The sequence below is a fragment of the Neolamprologus brichardi genome, chromosome 19 (assembly GCF_056152115.1).
Source record: "Neolamprologus brichardi isolate AB-2024 chromosome 19, ASM5615211v1, whole genome shotgun sequence".
Classification (NCBI taxonomy): domain Eukaryota; kingdom Metazoa; phylum Chordata; class Actinopteri; order Cichliformes; family Cichlidae; genus Neolamprologus; species Neolamprologus brichardi.
This window is the reverse complement of record NC_142122.1, coordinates 15,035,873-15,054,019: the sequence shown is the minus strand read 5'-3', so window position 1 is coordinate 15,054,019 and position 18,147 is coordinate 15,035,873. Positions and strand designations below refer to the sequence as shown.

The following is an 18,147-nucleotide window of genomic DNA, read 5'->3' as shown; positions in this document are numbered from 1 at the left end:
ACAGAGGTGAAGAAGAAAATGTCCTGTGACAGATTTGGGAAAAGACACTGAGAACTCTGCCAGAGATGGCAGCAGTATGCAACCAGCAGCAGTTCACTGCATACTGTGGTCCGATTAGAAAGTTCTCAGTGGATCAAATCGAAAACAGGACCCATTAAGCCAAAGTTTAATGGTGGGAAACATCTGTGACCAAATTCCCCCTCTTATTTATTTTTTTTTTTTGGTCAAATTTCCCAGTTTAAAGGGAAAAAAAGGAAAAAAAATGTGCATTGTGCTTGGGTATTTAGTTTTGTGTGCTCAACAAGGCAAGAATAAAAACAACAGCTTTTGGTGAGATAAAGGGAGGCAGAAAATTGGCACTTGAATGATAAAGTACAAAAATATATAATTTTCCAATCTGAGAAAGAAAAGGCACTTTTTAAACAGAGCTGCGGTATTTTAGGCAGCGTTTGTAGTTTACTGTGCTTCAGAAAAGAACTCCCACCGGCTCACTGTCTTTTTCATCAGCTCGTTTGTTGACGGGAGCCACTGAAAACCTCTCCGACATATAAAAAGGCAAGGCTTGTGACAGCTAGTGGACGGATTTTTAGCTCAAATTGCTCATTACGACACAGACGAGTCAATCAAAAAAAAAAAAAAAAAAACAAACAAAAAAAACCACCACACATTAAAGGCCAATACTAGATTAATAAATAAAAAGCTTATGTCTAACAATCAAAAACGCACATCGAAAAAACAAAATTAAAATTTTTTGGCTTGCCTGTAATGTAATCTCTGCCTTTATTTGCTGGTGTATAAGCAGGTGTTAAAGGTTAAAATAAAATAAAAACATGTTAATGTTAATTTTCCAAGTCGAGAAATGTTAGTTTTGATGTTAGACACTTTAATTCTTGCTCTCCGCTCGCTGAGACACGAAGAGAATTGCAACAAGTTAAGGCCAAGTTGTTTTGGTTGCTGCAGATATTAAAAAGGAGGAAAAAAAACCCAAAATAATGATCTGGAGGCAACAACTCAGCGGGTTAAAGTAATAATCGGGATTAATGAAGTTAATCTTTTGCTTGTGTGTCAGTGTCAATACCTCGAGTAAAGAGTGGAGGAAGAAGAGAGCTGAATAAAGAAAAAGGAGAAGAAAGCTCAATGAACCCCAGGACGAGTTTAATGTCAGCAGGAGGATGAAAAAACACGAAACAAAAAAGAAACCACACACACACACTGGCAGTGTTTCAGACGAGGAAAATCCACCCTGGACAGAAAAAAAAGGTGATAAATACTAGCAAGCTGAAAGCCATATCAGCATTCTTACACTGGAAGAAATAGTACGGTTGTTTTGATCCCAGAGCACTTCATATTGGCGTGGTGTACTGGTGTGTGTCTAAGCGTTATAGATGCTCCCAAATGGCCTAGTATTAGCCGTTATATCAATAAGCTGAATGGGGAGAAGTGTTCACCAAACAGGCAACAGCTGGTGATAACAGTAATGCTCCAGTCCAGGCATAACAAGCCAGGGATGCAATAGAGGGAAAGTGATGGAAAAATTAAATAAAATACAGCTTTAGACGTTCACACGACCGCCATCTATAAATTTGCCCCCCCGGCCGAGTGTCTGTTGTAAATAACTCACTACATCTATAATGTGCAGTGATGAGATGTTCTGCTCTTCACATTCACAGTAAAATTAATCCCTTTGAGATGACTAATATGAGTATTTTTGCACAGCTTGCGATTAGTCCTGCACTAACTAATGGTTAGAGATAGTGTTGTGTGTCTGTGTGTGTGTGTAGGGAGGAAATGGGAGTTTTATCTTCTGGGGATTAGGGCGTTTTGACTTTGCGTGTGGAGATGTATTTGTTTTTTTTAATCAGTGCGCGCCTCGTTGGAGAGAGAACAGCCGACCCAGAGGTTAACCCGTGACCTCGAGCAACGCGGGGCTTGTTGTTTCAGACAGGGCGACACTTCCTGCCGTCTCACGGAGGGGGCGGCGGAGGGTCAGTGACACAGGCGGACAGGACAACTAACAAAAAGTTGCTTCGGAGAGAGACGACAAGACACAGCAGCAGTGTTGGGTGCAAGTATGAAGAGTGTCAGAAGACTTTTTTTTGTTGGTTTCTTTGCTTTCAGCACAGAGGTGAGAGCGCGTGAGCGGCAGTGAGGGACATTTATCAACTCGTGCAGTTTCCAGTTAGATCTGTGCGTGTGTGTAGTGTGGTTTTATGTAGAGCGCACGCGTTCATGTAATGTGCGTTGTCAGTCAGTGGAAGTGGTGGCAGGACAACTGGTTTTAATCGTGTTAGTCCGTGAACCAGACCAGAGGTAATACATTCATGAAACTGGTTATAAACACAAGACAAAATATCAGCAAGTTAGTAAAATTCTTACTAAGAATGTTTTATTAAAATAAATGCCAAGAGGTTAATAAGAAAAAAATAACAGCATACACCATGAAAACTAAATGCAAGCATGTAAAAATACTCGTGACAAGGAAAAAAAATTAACTAATAAAGTAGCTAATGAGTTAAACAAGCTGGGAATCAGCAAGAAAACAAAACAAAATGTAACAGGGAAAAAGGCAACACTCCCCACAAGAGACAGTTTTCGAGATGTAAAAGAGATGAGGGGAGGGGGCAGGGGAGAAGGAGGAGAGAGGGTCGTTTAAGGGCGAGGGGGGTTGCAGTGGGTTTCATTAAAAAAAAAAAAAGAAGAAGAAGAAAAAAAAAAGCACTCAGAAACATGATTAATATACATATAAAATGAGATTAGAAAAATACATTATAAACCTGTAACAATGGCTGTTAATTACATTATCATACATGTAGTAGGCAGGCCAGAGAGAATACGGTAGGTATAAGAGTCAACCTTTCCCCTGATGGTCTTATCCAGCCTTTCACAATGACACAGCAAGTTGTAACATTGCAGAGGGAATTTTCTTAATACTGTCAAATGCCGAATAACTATCTCTTGCTCCACTTTAATATTGCATTTCAATTTAATAAAAATAATAACACTGAAAAAGAATATTTCATTGACCTTTCACTGTAACAGCATGATGAAAGAGCTATGAATAGAGGGAAGAAAAAAACAACAACAAAAAAAACAAAACCGCCAAGTGTTATATTGGATTTAAGAATTCCTCGATTTTAATATTATTTCACCTTCCAGCAATAAACTGTCAGTTGTTTCAACAGCTGAGAACTGTTTGGCGGTGAAGCGGGCCTCGCTTGTTTCATTATTCCAACATTTCAGCTGTCCAATTTAAACCTCATGATTGTATTGATAGTTTGTTGTCAAGCTGACGCTGAGAGACGTGGACTGGATGCTTTCAGTTTGCAGCTGTTGAAACAAAAACAAACAGGCGTAGTGGGGACGACCCTCCCCACCCGCTGTTCGCTCTTCCATCCACTCCCTTGAACGTCATGTATTTTTCTTAGCTCATAATAAAAATAAACAAACAAACGAACAAACTATAAAAAAGAAAAAAAACATGTTCCGGCAGACTACTGGGTCACGACTGGCAGTTCAATTTGTTCTAGGAAGTTAGTCAAAGTCACCAAAAATCAAGACAATATCTCGTTTGATCGTTAGAATCGAAATAACAATAATAATAATTAAAAAAACAGAGAACAAAATCTGCTCATACAGCAGAGTAAAGGGCCATCAGGTAAAAGGAAAAGAGAAAAAAATCATTTCAGGAAGACAAAACCATGGCACATGTTTGTAGCTGGTCAAAACGACTGCTATTCTTTTGCATAGAATAACTTCGGTAACGCCACGGTACGGTAGCGGCTACCCTGCTCGACCTTTCAGAGCGTGTAACACCAGCCATTCCTCTCTGCGCCATCTTGGTGGGTGCTGGATATTATTGAACACAACTGGAATACTAGAAAACAGAAACCGCTGTTGATAAGGCACTTTGATTTGATCTTTTTAAGCTCTCTAGGCGTCCGTCTCACTCTGATGCTCGCTAACTTTCCGAAGGGTCGTGACTATTTTGGTCTTCCTTTTCCAATCATATTCAAGGTCAACAGCACTTCTCCCCCTCCCCTCCCCTCCCCCACTTGCCCCCCCCATACGGTTTTAAACTTTTTTTCTTTATTTTTTTCTGATTTTGTAACTGCAAGTAAAGTATCAAAAGCTAAAATTGCCAAAAATAGATCTTATTTTTTCTCATCTCCAGCACCCTGTAAAATTATCTTTTTTTTGTTCTCTTCTGTATTTGTATATGCAATGACATATCTACATTTTTATATATTTATATATATATTTATATATATAAGACGTATGTATAAAGCAATTTGAACAGGCAGGCATGGCTTTCACATCCTATTTTTTTCTTGAGAGAGTTAAACAAAAGATTGTGGGCTCAGAAGCTAGACTATGATCACAGGGAGGTGTGACACATTGTGGATGCGCTTTTGGATCGTTTACCTCGAGTTTAAAAAAAAAAAAAAAGAAAGAAAAAGAAAAAAAGAAATTGCATCAGTAAAAAAAACAAAACACAAAAATGCAAGTAGGCTCAGATTATGCCAACTGCACGATTCAACTTATGTAAAGTCTTTAAACTGGGGTTAAAACTTAAAATACATTTAAAAGAATTAGTCAAACGTGGAGATGGAAAAAATGGCAAAATAAAACATCTGTTTGGCAACGTGGCTGATGAAACAACTTATTATAGAATCCAGGTAACATGGCAAAAGCATTTATGTACAGAACTTCAAAGTGCCCCCCTCCCCCCTTTGCTGTCACTGTGTAACATGTTGATTTAGTGTTGATTAGCATCTCTTCACCTTAAAAGAAAACAGAGCAGTAATGGGTGAGAAATCATCTAAACTGACTGGCTGGCTGGCTGTTACAGCTGAAGGCAGGCACTAAAAATTCACACCCTTTTAAACTCTTAAAAATCACAAAGAGAGCCCTCTGTGAGACAGATGCATAACTGCAGATATATAATTCACTGGCAAACCCTTTGGCTAAATATGCACACTTAATACTTTTTTTTTTGTCTTTGTGATCACAGCTCGGCTAACTCATTGAGATTTTTTTTTGTCAAAATACATCAGGCACTGTATAGTGGATGTAGTGTGGATGGGGGGCAATTTCCCTCTCCCTCCCCCCGAAGCCTCAACACACCCTACTTTCATTGTAGTATTAATTAAAAACGCACACACAAAAACACACAAAGAACCATCAGCCCAAGTAGTGACCTTCCCATCTTGCCCTTCATCATTTCTTAAGCTTCTGCGGCCTGCTTTGAACATCAGTTTGCGTACTGCTTTAGAGCTAACCACCTCGCCTTGGTTTTGGCTGGTCAGGTTTAAGCAAAAGCTAATTAGTCAAATATGAACAACAGGGGAAAAAAAAGGACAAAATCAAGTGGAGAAAATGACTTAAAAAAAAAAAAAGCATTAAAAACAGACAAGAGAAAAACAAAACACATAAATCATAAAAAGCTCCTTTAGCAATCATTTCAGCCATGCTTTTTAAAAAATAAAATAAAAACAAAGACAGAAAGCTGTTTAGAGGGGCACACCCAGAATGTGTCAGCTCAAAATTACATCTTAGAGCTCAACAACTGAACTACACGTGAAAATGACAGAAATTAAACAAGTTAATGTGAGTGTATGTTCTCTTTCCTTCTGTTTCTTTTTCTCTCCCCGTGGGTGGGTTTTGGAACAGGGTGGGAGCAGGTAGACGCTCTTATATCTATATTTTGAGGGAGGGGAGGGGAGGAGGGGCTGTCAATCGGAGGGCCATTACGCTGAAACCAAATGGTTTGCGTCAAATAAATACTCAACTTTGACTCGTACAAGTGAGGTCACCACATCAGAGTAATTAGAGGAAGGGGGTGGGGTGTGTGGGGTGGGGGTCTTTATTGCTATGTAATTCAGTGCAGATTTATGAGTCATACCACAAACACGTCCACCCAGTGTGTGATTCATGAAGAAAAAGAAAGAGAAAGAATGGGAATCGAACTCAATGAACAAAGGGAAAAAAATATTTATGAATATCACACAACTTTGTTGGGTTTTCGTTGTGTTTCTGTGAAGATTCTGCGTTGGTTTCTACTTTTTTTCTCTCTTTTTTTTTTTATTGTCAGAATGTGTTAGGGTAACTGTACGGGCAGGCGCCTCTCTCTCTCTCTCTCACACACTTGCGTCCGAGAGGCTAGCAAAAGGCAATTACCAGTTAACTGATCAGCAGGCAGGCTTGGGGCGGCTCGTCATTGGGTGAAGAGTTCAGAGGTCAGAAGGTCATGTGTTAGTTGCCGGTGGCGGCTAGGTGGTTAGAAACAAAAACAAAACAAACAGAAAAAAAAAGATAGAAAGGATATTAGTGTCAGCAAGAAGAGACTGGAATGACATCATTTTAACAATAAAATGAATGCAATCTCTTACGTGGCCCCCTGCTCTTAGTCCCCTGCCAATATGAGGTGAACCCAGCTAATCTCACTGCGATCATGGCGCCACAGCGGCATGATCCAAACTACTAAGCCCCACCCTGAATCAGGTAGCTTGGTGGTTTAAATAAAGCGCACATTGCCCCCAAAACCAAAAATAGAAGCAAAGAGAGGTCGAACAGACAAACAAAGTAACAAAAATCTAGTGTTTTAGTGTCGTTCGAGTTGGAATGCAAGCTCCAAACAGTGTGATTAGTGTTAAGGAGACTTAATAACTAGAGTTATGTGAAGCATAACTAAGACTAGTGTTATATGTGCAATGAATAGATGAATCGCTGTTTTCCGATTCGTTCTCTTTATTTAGCAGTATATTTTTATAGAATATAAATATACACAAAACCATAAATACATTTGATATAAAATGCTCAAATATAAAATGACAGTACCTCATGTACAACTGAAATATTAAAAATGTACTTTAGCTTTATTTCAATATATTTGCAATACACTGGAGAGAATGCAAGCTACCTCAGCTTATGTCTGTGCGTGCCTATCTTCCATAGAAAAATCAAAAATAAATGTAAATTTCAAGGTGAAACGGGGCCTGGTAGCAGCACGGCCACTTGCCTTATGCCTGCTATGTCTTTACGATACAGTATAGAAATGAATCTCCTTTTTCTCTGCTCCTTATGAGTCGAGGAGATAAATCATGTATGGGAACAAGCCTGCCCCATTTTAGGCTCTAATCTCACATCAGAGGAATGTCATTATACACTTTCAACACTGCCTGCAAAGTACTACCTGTCCTGGCTTCACAGCTGCAAAAACCCAAACCTTTCAACATCACTTTTGCCTGAGCTTTGACATATACACAGTCTGCACATACTGCATATGTTAAGTACTAAATGTAAACAAAATGTGCATACCACAATCAACCATTTAGCTGGCGTGTGGCGATACGGGGTAAGAAAGGTGGCAGGGGGACAGGAAAACAAAACAAAATGCAAAACAGACAATGTAGAAATTCCCAACTAAGGCATCGAGGCATAATATAATAATCACTGAAATGCATAAGTCAACATCAAAGTGTAGCTAGGAGACTAAACTGACCTCTGTCAGCGGTCACAATCCTTTGGTAAGGATGGACCCGCGTGTCATGCCGTCTCACTTTAGTAGCCATTGCACCTAGATTGTAACAGGTCCACAGGGTTAGAAACCGTTCACTTTGAGGAGGGCAAAAACAGTCATTTGTACAGTGATAACATTCACATTTTTAACCATTATGATGCTCGGATTACACAACAATACACAGAATAACATAATACAGATTATAGTACATATACACACAAACACGTCTTCTTCTTTTTTTTCCTTTTACATGTAGAAAAAATGCAGTAGAAAAAAAAATTATACATCTTTTTGGAGATTTACTTGGTATTTAAAGATGCATAACTTAAGTACTAAAATTCCACAGTGCTCAGAGTTATATGTGGGTGGGTGGGGGGGCAGGTAAAGGGTACAGGCTCCAGGGCTGTCTAGAAAAATAATGTGATTCTTCCTGTGGGATCCAAAAGGGGAACAGAGAGAAATTTGTCTCTTCATTTTGAAAGGTGGGAAAATCCAATACAGCTCTGATGGTAATTGAATAGTGCCAGACACCACCTGCCTCTCCCTCTCTCCTTCATTTTCTCTTTCCCTTTTCAACATTTCTCTCCAGGTCAATCTGCTCACTAGCGGCACAGGCTGTCATTTCCCTCCTATATTTGTCACAACTGATTTCTTTCTACTGCAGTGGTTGACACCACCTCGTATGCATCACAAAAACTGTTTGTGTGCCACACTATGTTCAAGTGTTACAAATTTCAGATGTGTGTATGGATTTAAAACAAAAAAAAAAATGAAATAGAAAAACATTTCCCAGAGGAAGCGAGGACATGCGAAATAAGTTATAAAAAAAGATTTTCTTCTGGCATTGTCAAGAGCGGATTTTTTTGGCCCATGACTACACAGCTAACTACACTACTCTGAAGTAGCAGATGGCCTGACATTTCTTTATTCTCAGAGAAGCCGTTGGTGGCTAGATACAGTAGCGCAGGAAACTGAGCCAAGTCTGTGAGTATGTGTGTGTGCGCGCGAGTATGAGAGGGAGCGTGTTCCACAGGGCCCTGTGTTGCTGAAGGCACCAATCGATAGTGTGAGTAAATAAAATGCACTAAGCTGGTGTAACCCTGCAAGTTAAAGAGAGAAAAGCCAGTCAGCTGCCCCTGTCTGTTCTACACATGACTCCCAGAGGCACCTCAAATACACAGGTCAGCTAAAACCACACTTGTGTCTGCTGCTGCCAAATGAATCTGTGAACATTAGTGAAGTGCAGTGTCAAATTAAATCTGGAAAGCGGCTAACAAAGGTTTCTCCTGCCTAACGCGGGAAACGGCTTTTCTTTTGTGTTAACTAGAGCCTTAGTATAACATATGGGGACGGTACCAGGCCTAAACCTAGTTCTTTCTTCTTTGGTCGCAGATGAGCTGAGCTTAAAGCACCGTCGGGGATAAACACAACATATATTAGACCCCCCCCCCAATCATATTGGACTTTTTTCCTGACACAAAAAGTAAGTGGAGCGTCAGGTGTTAGCAAAGTGCTCCGGTTCAACAGGGCTAGAGCTAAGACAATGGAGAGAAGGAAAAAAGGGAGTGAGTGGGGGAATTTAATGAACATCCCCAGTGGGAGTGAGAGGGACTATCTGCAGGCATCGAGGCCTGCCTGCAGACAACAGCGCAGAAAAATAATTTCAAAAGCTGCAGAAATCCGAGGGGATCTGCCGCCAGACTGAATATACCTCTAGGCCAGTGCATGAAAGGGTTAGGGAGCAGACCTGCATGTATGCGAGTGTGTTACTGTCAGTGTGCCTCGTTTCACGCTGAGGCAACTGCAAGTCCACCTATAATAAACCTTGCAGACAAGAGGCAATATAAACCTGAGAGCGCAACTGTTTGGCAAGAACGTAACTAAACAGTGAATATCCTTAGTCTATAGAGAACTTCCCATTAGCCTGGCCCTCACACAAGGTAATTATTGCCCCCCATTGCCATTTAACAAAGTGTCCATGAGCAACATAGCTGGTCATCCCATCACCAAGAGCTTCATCAGTACATCCACCCTGTGAGTTTGTCTGTTTTGATCCTCAGGTGGACACGACATATTTACCTTTCAACAAGTCCTGACTGTGGCTCATGGAAGCCGCGTCCAGCACCCCAGCTCCGGGGTAAAACAAGCTGGCCTCTTGTCCAGGCTGGCTAAAGCTGGTCGCTGTACCTGCTGCACCCATGCTTCCCCAGGCTCTCTTACCTAGAACCCCACTGTGCTCGATGGGGTACTCCAGCAGGGAGGTGGGTGCCAAGGCATAAGGGTACTCGTAGGGGGTGGTGTAGATAAGCCCGCCATCCGGTGTGGGAGGCACCAGGGTGGGGGTGCCATTGGGCAGCATGGCAGCCATCTGAGTGGGCCGGATGAGGTTCATGATGGGGGCCCCGGCTGGCGTCGGAGGCCGCAGTGCCGGGGGAGGCAACACCTGACCTGTGGAGGTCGCTATGAGGCGAGGGCCCTGAGCGGCTGCTGCCGCCGCTGCAAGAGAGAACGCAAGGGTGGCTGCCATAAGCAAGAGAGTGAAGGACAGAAACAGAAAGAAAGAAAGAGGACAAGAGATAAAGTGTAGCGTGGTTGAACAATATCACAGATGAAAAGTGAAGTGTGAAAATACGAAAGGGGGAAAGGAAGGGTGAACAGGAAGTGGCAGAGAGAGATAGAGAGAAAGGGGAGAGGAGCAAAAGGGAAAATTAGTCCATGCAATGATCATGGTGGTGAACCACAAAAGCGACAATCTTTTGCCAACATTGCCAAACAAAATAAAAAAAAATAAAATCACCCCACACACCAAAACACAAGAAGCACAAAAATACTGAAATAACGCCATCATCCCAGTGCATCTGAAGCAGACCGATCACCACAGCAGCTACACATTCACCTACTGGAAATGATATGGGTGAGTTAAACGACACGCATGCCAACAGAAACAGAGCTGTTGACTTCATACAGAGGAGGAAGCAGTTTTTATGGCATAAATAAATAAATAAATAAGCAAAATGAGGAGAATTTTGAACTTGATATGAAGGTCAGAGTGGGAGCATTTAAACTTAAAGAAATGCCCATCCTCTGCAAAGTCAGCACTCAGTTTGTGTTGGATGACAAATGGACATACAAATATAATTCTTATAGAGGCTAAGCATTAGCATGTTCTATAAGCTGTGCCACACAAGCTTCCCCAAAGGGAAGCCCATTAAATAAAGTGCTTTTGTAACTGCAGTTGGGTGGTGGGCTACTTCATCATGGCTCCCATTTAAGCAGATGTTAAACGAGAAAAATTCAACAAAGAAATGAATCGCTTAAACTTTCATTAAAAAAAAAAGTGTACAGAATAACCAATTTTTAGTGACATTTTTAATTAAATTTTGATTAATTATTAAGAAAATAATCACATGCACAAGTTCAGATTAACTTGCCATTAAGTCAAACATTGGGGCTGTATATGATTTACATTTTCAAACATAATTCGGTGATTACAAAACACACGTGAATCAGCAACTGACATGCAGAACTGAGCAGGTGAAATATAGCAATGTGCTTAATATTTAAAGTCTGCCAGGAGCGAGTAAAACAGGGTGAATGCATGTGGATTGCAGGGGAAAGGATGGGTGGATGAAAGGATGGTAGGGAGGACAAGAAATATGGAGAAAAATGGAACAGAGGTATTCCTACTTATGGTTGGAAAACAGTTTTGAAAAAGAGGTCTGCTCATAGTCAGAGATGTATGATGTATGTACACAGTGGATCTGACTGCACATTTATTTAATGAAAACCAAAAGTACGAGTTAATGGGAAATATTGGAAAAATATCATTAAAATATTAAAGGTTTTTATTATGTATGGAAGAAAACTGATGGATTATGGAAATTGGGGATGTGGTTGCTTTTCACTGCAGCTCACTTACGTGTTTTGACGTTGTTATCTCTGTATGTCCCATTGAGAATAGCTAGCTCCATCAGCTGCATCTTCTTCAAATTGTCCTCTCCCTCCGCCTGTTAAAAAACAAAACATTTTAATACTCACATTAACACACCTTACATTAATTAACATGAGCCGACAACTATCGGACAACTAAAACAATCCACATGCAGACCATTTCACCTAACCGCATGTCTGGGTGTTGCCGTTAAATCATTTGGACACGACATGTCATCTGCTCTCCAGAAGCACTGGTTGGACTGGGTTTAGGGAAGCAGATATGAGATAAGCTAAAGTGCTGTTGTCATGGCAGAGTGCCTTGTTGTTACTAAAATGCTGACAGAGACATTAAGTGTGGGAATGCATATTCATAATCCATATCAGAATGATAATTACTGTAATTTTCTTTGCTCCCTTGTGCGCAATCAAATGCGCAATAACCGCACTGGCTAATGTCAGTCCTGTCAATTAATGTTTGGATAAATAAATACAAAAGCAGCAGCCACTGTCATTATCGCCAAATTAGGGGACTGAAATTATTCACGGAAAGCAATTAAGATAGCACCCCTCCTTCCTCCTCCCACTCACCCATCCATTCCTCCCAGTTTCTTTTCTGCACCTCGCCCCACCCCACCCAAACTTAATTTCCTCTGAAGCTACTGAACATTCAATAACCATGACAACACAAACCCCTCCCTGTGATTTTCCAGGTTGTACGTCACAATATAGGCACGATCTTACGTGGCTTATTCACAAAACCGAGGGTGCACGTGAAGCCTTGCTGACCTCAGGTTAACCTCAAGTCAGTTATTGATTTTATACCTTTTGCTGGTTCAAGGTAAAATTGTGACACTTGTTCCCTCACTAGTTCAACTCGTAGGCACATACACTCTGCACCAGCATTTAAACGCCTCATGTGTGCACAGAGTAAGGCAAACCTGCCTGTCAGGGTGGCAGGAATGAAAGCAGAAAGGCAGATACAGAACCTCCTCCATTTCTCTATTTTGTCTAGGTACAGAGTGTGTCTCCTGGACTAATTCACAGTTCAACAACAGCCTGCAGCTCCATTCACAGGACGATAAGGGAAGAAAAGACGTGGAAGGAGAGAGAGAAAGAAACGGAAAAAGAACGAGGGCTCAGAGTTAAGCCCTCCCATGAGACTCCTCTTCAACACAGCCACCGAGAGAGGAAGAGAAAGAGCGAGGTTAAGCAAGAGAAAAAGTGACAGAGGCTGGTCTCCCTTGACTAAATATAAAGCTGTGGCTTCAGAGCAGTCACAGCATTCAACAGTGTGTCTGCGTCTGTGTGCACACGGCATGTTTAGTGTACCACAGAGCTGCCAATTAATGAAGCAAGGAAATTTCTTTTCCTTCGCTACCTCCACTGTGATCTGTCTCTCTTTTCTTTTAATAGGGAGGTCTTAAAGCATGAAAACGACACCGAATTATTCCAAGCTGCAAAGGCTGATCAAACAATAACTAGTGATTCAACAGACATGTTTTTATTTTCCAGGTAATTAGAAATTGATTGATTAGACAAACAGCTTTACATTACCAATAATTAACATCTAATTATCATTCATTTCATTCAAAATGGCGTCCTAATATTCACCTCTGAATCAAATATTTTACATCTAATCAAATGACAACTTATGCTAACTAGCACATTCAGAAATTGGTTAAAATAAATTAAAAAAAAATCAAGCTACAGGCTTGAACAGTACTGTATGACAGACAAGTCAAGACAAGGTGTTAAAATAGCAGCCAAGCACTATTTTACTCCCTCGCCATTAGCTTTGGAGGTGAGCAAAGGGCAGCTTGACATGCAGCTTCAACACTAACTGAACACGGCACAGGTCAGTCGCTAACATGGACCAATAAACCATCTTCAATAGAGAGCCAAAATCAGTACTAATTAGATGCTGCAATCTCTACGTAAACAACCGAACACGTGAATGAACAAGCCCTGCCAATAGACATTAAATCCAATATCATCTCTGTTTCTTCCATTTCTGGGATCACCTTTAGTTACTTACGTTACAAAGTCAATATAATCATGATGTCTACAACCTTGCACAGTCCAGAAAGTGGGACAAGCCTGCCGTTATTTGCTAATGACTCTCATAAGTCAAAACAACCATTTATTCTCCTGCTTCCCTCTACGTGTGTGTCTGGGTCTCCCTAAAAGTCCATAATCCTTTCTCTGGAGCTGGCTTAAGCAAACGTAAGCTTCCCACGTCCACAAGTATGCTCGGGTACAAGTGATGTAAATTTCATCATCAGACCCAGAGCGTGAGGGTTCGTGCAAATGTCTACATACCTGCCTGTTTTCCAGAACCGTGGAGAGAATTTACATTGCAATGCACCAACTACGCAAGCGCCCCGGGTGGAGGACTTCAAGAAGACTTGAAATAAAATATTAGAAGAATGACTACTCGGCTGCCGGGTCTGTATCCGTAACAGAGTATAATCAAGGCAGTCAAATTGAGGGATGAAAAGTAAAGAGAAAATACAAAATGAATAACATAACTACAGCAGAGGAAAATCATGACGAGGGGCTGCATGTGTAATGCTTTCAAAGCTTAATATGTTTATTCTGACAATAATAAATCACACAATCTTGCCCGTGTCCCTACGTGGAGAGTTGGATAAAGAATACCAATTCTGCTAAAACCACACTTGCATTCAAGTTTTATTTTACACACAAGCAGAAAAACCTCCAACTGTAATTTAAATGAACTGGCAGGCTTGTCTCTTATATTAAGATCTAGCCCTTAATGAGCACATAGCATCCCAGCAAGCTTAGTGCAAAGAACACAGCATCAGTTTGGTTGCAACAGACTAAGAGTTAAAAAAGAAAAAGACATAATAATTAGTATATGACAAAACGATTAGGGGTTACTTAGTAGGAAGCTGCAGATCAGGACATATGCATTCAGGGATGAGGGTGTTACATGTGTTGTGTGTGTTGAGCAATGATGGATCTGCAGGGCTGTGGGGGTTAAATGGGTGCAAGGGGAAGGGGGTGCCACCATCCATCCAACTCTGCATAGGTGGCACACTGCCTGTTGAGAGGAGAGAGACAAAATAGAGGGCAGCGAGAGGGGAAAAGCACAGATGCTGCTGCTGCTGCAAGGATGAGGTGTGCATTGCTGTGTGTGAAATGTGTACATCCTCAGTGGAGGGCTGCCGATATAGCTCCAGCCTCTAACAGTTTGCTCACTAAACCCCCCAAACGCAAGACAGATCATTTCTGTTTTACATCTGAAACAAGCTCATTTTCTGCATCAAAACACAAAATCCCTCTTGCAGCATTGCCACCACTTTTCTCTGTAGTAATGGTAGGTTTTGGGAAGTGCTGGTTGTATTACTGCTACAGCTTGAGCAAAACAACAACTGAAAAATGACAGGCTCAAAATGGCTAAAGACAGCCATTTACACGGGCAGGAAACAAAAGACGGCACTGCAGAAATCATGTTGCTTCCCCCCGCAGAAGCACAGATTAGATAAATGATGAACGGTACCTGGGAGAGCAGTTAACACTTAAATGTTGTCTTGCTCAAGGTGTCGTCACAATTAACAGACTCCTCAGTCGGCATGCACAATAAATAATAAAATCTTCACTCTGATGCTGCACTAAGTGTGTGTGTGAGAGCTTCTTTGTGTGTGTCTGTAATGATCTGGCTGCTGGAATTCCCTGGAGATGAATAGCTCCTGGATTACAGAATGAGAGGGATGGGGAAAGGAAGTTTTCTCTTATCATCTCTTACATGCACACATGAATGTGTGTAACAAACACGCAGACACACACAGACACACACGCTCCTGTCCATCAGTGAAAAAGCCACTCAATAAAGCTGCTCTATCCACAAGAATCAGATTCAATCAATGAGGCCTATTTGTGAAATCAGCAGAGCGGTAAAAGCTATCAGGGACAAGCAAGACGGAGGGATGAGGGAAGGTGGCGGAGGAGGAGCAGGCAGTGTGATGAGCTAAAGCAGGTGAGCCATGTCCCAATGCCTACCTGACAACCCGGCGATGAGGTCACTAGATGCATGCTAAATTACTGTCACGCTTCACTCTCCCGTGCCTCTTCTGATCACAGCTCGTGTCAGCGTTTTATATGAAAACAAACTGTAGCTAATGCTAGTTTTTATTAGACAATAGTGTTTAATGGCATTTACTGCATGTGCATGCCATGAATGATTGTGTACACTCACTCTCGCCCTGACACCCCGATTGAAGGCCCTTTCCTTTCCCCTCTCACCCACAGAAAAATGCAACAGGCGCCTGGATTAGGTTGGATGAGTTTCCTCGTGTCTATGACGGCAACTGAGGGGGAGTTTTTGCTCATATCTGGCAAGAGTCACAGTCTATGCAGCTCAGCTCAGAGAGATGAAATGATGAGCAGTGAGAGATACAGAAAGAGAAGTGGAACAAAAGGGTAACAGGAAGAGAAAAAGCGCTGCGGAGCAAGTACAAGAGAAAGCGTGAAAGATTGTCCTTGAGTTGGTGGAGAGATGGAAAGATAGGTAGTAAGAAGAAAGGAATAGCTGAAGAATATGAAACGAGAAAAGACAGACAGAGTAGTGAAAGCCAATTTGTCTGCTCCCTAGTGGGATGACACTGGCTAAGGCCTGCTTTCCTTCCCTGGCCTCTCTGCCAGTCATCACAAACAGCCGTACGCACACATGTGAGTATACGAGCACACACATACACACACACACACACATCTTAGGCCTTAGCAGGGCTAGGGTCAGGCTCTCTCCAAACTACTCCAATTACCTCAGCAGTAAACACAGCCTGCCCTAGCTGCCTCCTGGGGTATAGGAAGGCAGTATGTGTAGAACTGAGAATGAGAAGGGAGGGTAAATTTTTCAGCAGAGGGGAGTGAAGGAGATGATATTGGGAGTCTCGGGGAGGGAGGAGTAGGTGACTTCATGTATATGGGTGGAACTGGCAGTGGCGGCAGCTGGTTTCTCCCCCCGTATCCCTCCCTCTTTTCACTCCCTTTTGGTTCCTTCCCAAACTCTAACATCTGGAGGGAAATGATTACTCTTGCTATGCTGCCAAGACGACTTATCAACAATTCCACACTCTCCAGAAGTGGAGGGTGTGAGAGAAGAGGATGGAATGAGTACTTGTAGCAAGCTTCAAAACATCTCCACACTAAATAGTGACAAGAAGTTTAATCAATGCAAGATAGTTAAAGCAAACTTGGAACCTGGACGGGGGGGGGGAAGAAATGAAAACACTTGTGCAGCAAACCTCATTCCAGTGTTTTCATAGACAAGACTGTAAATCAAAGAGATGCTCTGGAAATGAAAAAAAAAATAAAAATCCAACATGCCACTCATATATACAAGTGTGTCTTTCCACCAGGGAAAGACACAAACATGCACGCACAGAGCAAAAACATATTAGACCTTTATCACTTTTCAGCAGCAAGACCAAGTATCAATCAACTACAGCGGGAAAAAAAGTCTTATAAATGGGCCTCACATTTTTATCTATTCTCTTTCATTAAAAAAGGCCCTTTAAGTAGAGTAAGGTCTAGTAGAGTAAGTGCTGTTTGTCCTTTTTCAAATTCACTGCTGCACTTTCAAAGGCAATTTTCTTGCCTCTGCCTTGCTCCTCAGCTTTTGTGAACATATCTGCCAAGAGAATCAAGCCTCAACTGTATTTTCCCTTTTCCCAAAGACTAACAATGCAATCTCCTGCAACTTTGCTTTCTCGCAGCCTCATGCCTTCACAACATTCCCGTAAAGCCTCTTTATTTCTGCTGCACTTCTTTGCTCCCGTCCTCACACCCAGACAGCTCTGTTAGCGATGTGCGCCATTAGTCATGCTAAACCACCAACACACTTGCTCATTAGCATAGAAGTGAACCTGACTCCAGTCAGATTATTACAAACACATCACGGCTGCTCCGCCCCATCGCTGTCAATCAGACAGCTTATCGAGGTACGGTTGAAAGTGGCGCATATAGTGAGGCGCTAACTCTTCTGTTAATACTTCTCTTTCTACTTCATAACAAAGCTCAAGTGCCAAAAGCTCAGGCTCAGAAGTGCCAACTCTGCTCCGTCTAGAGAAGCATCGGTTGTAGCTCAGTATGTAAGACATATGTTGCAAAAGGGTATTAATTTAATTGCATACTTTAGTCCTACAGCTTCTTTGGGGTTGTTCATAGCATGTGGTGTAGGTATGGGTGGTAGAAACAGCCTGAGCCATGGAACTGGAAATGGTTACTGGATCTATGGGGCTTATTACAGCCTTTTATTGTACTGGAGAATAGCGAAGTGGGCAGCCTTGGTGCTTGCCGATAGCCCCATCAATATCAACTGACAGACCCATACACAGACTCTGCCACGGACAGGAAAAAAGGACAAGAAAATAAGAAGGGAAACAGAATTTTTTATTTTATTTTTTTTACTGAACTAACTAGAACTTAAAAAAATCTTTTATTTCTTTCCATGAAAAGCATTTCCACTAATAGGGAAATAGCCACGCAGAAATTCTGAGTGATCATGTTTATCCTTAGAAACTGGGCTGGTATTTCATGTAACATAACAGCATTAAAAGCGGATTAAATTTCATATGAATAACCCAGAGAAAAAAATGTACACAGATTTAACAGAATGATTCAGATATAATTAAAGCTTGTTGGCCTGCTCTAGCTTTGACAAACCAATGACG

The 18,147-nt window shown here is 41.6% G+C and overlaps 1 protein-coding gene across 5 annotated transcripts in view; it reads right to left on the bottom strand.

The window, feature by feature from the left end:
• Positions 1–2,364: 2,364 nt before the first annotated feature.
• Positions 2,365–18,147, bottom strand: part of qkia (QKI, KH domain containing, RNA binding a) — a 79,014-nt gene continuing 63,231 nt past the window's right edge. Inside the window, exons 5-8 of one of the 5 annotated variants that reach the window (XM_035910966.2) lie at positions 11,439–11,526; positions 9,599–10,039; positions 7,502–7,576; positions 2,365–6,269 (exon numbers count right to left, since the gene is read on the bottom strand). In XM_035910966.2, coding sequence (XP_035766859.1) covers positions 6,253–6,269; positions 7,502–7,576; positions 9,599–10,039; positions 11,439–11,526 — 621 coding nt within the window. In that variant the 3' untranslated portion in view covers positions 2,365–6,252. Of the gene's footprint in view, positions 6,270–6,729; positions 7,577–9,598; positions 10,040–11,438; positions 11,527–18,147 lie in introns of those variants that run through there. The other 4 variants (XM_006798491.3, XM_035910965.2, XM_006798490.2 and 1 more) reach the window with 4 other exon arrangements.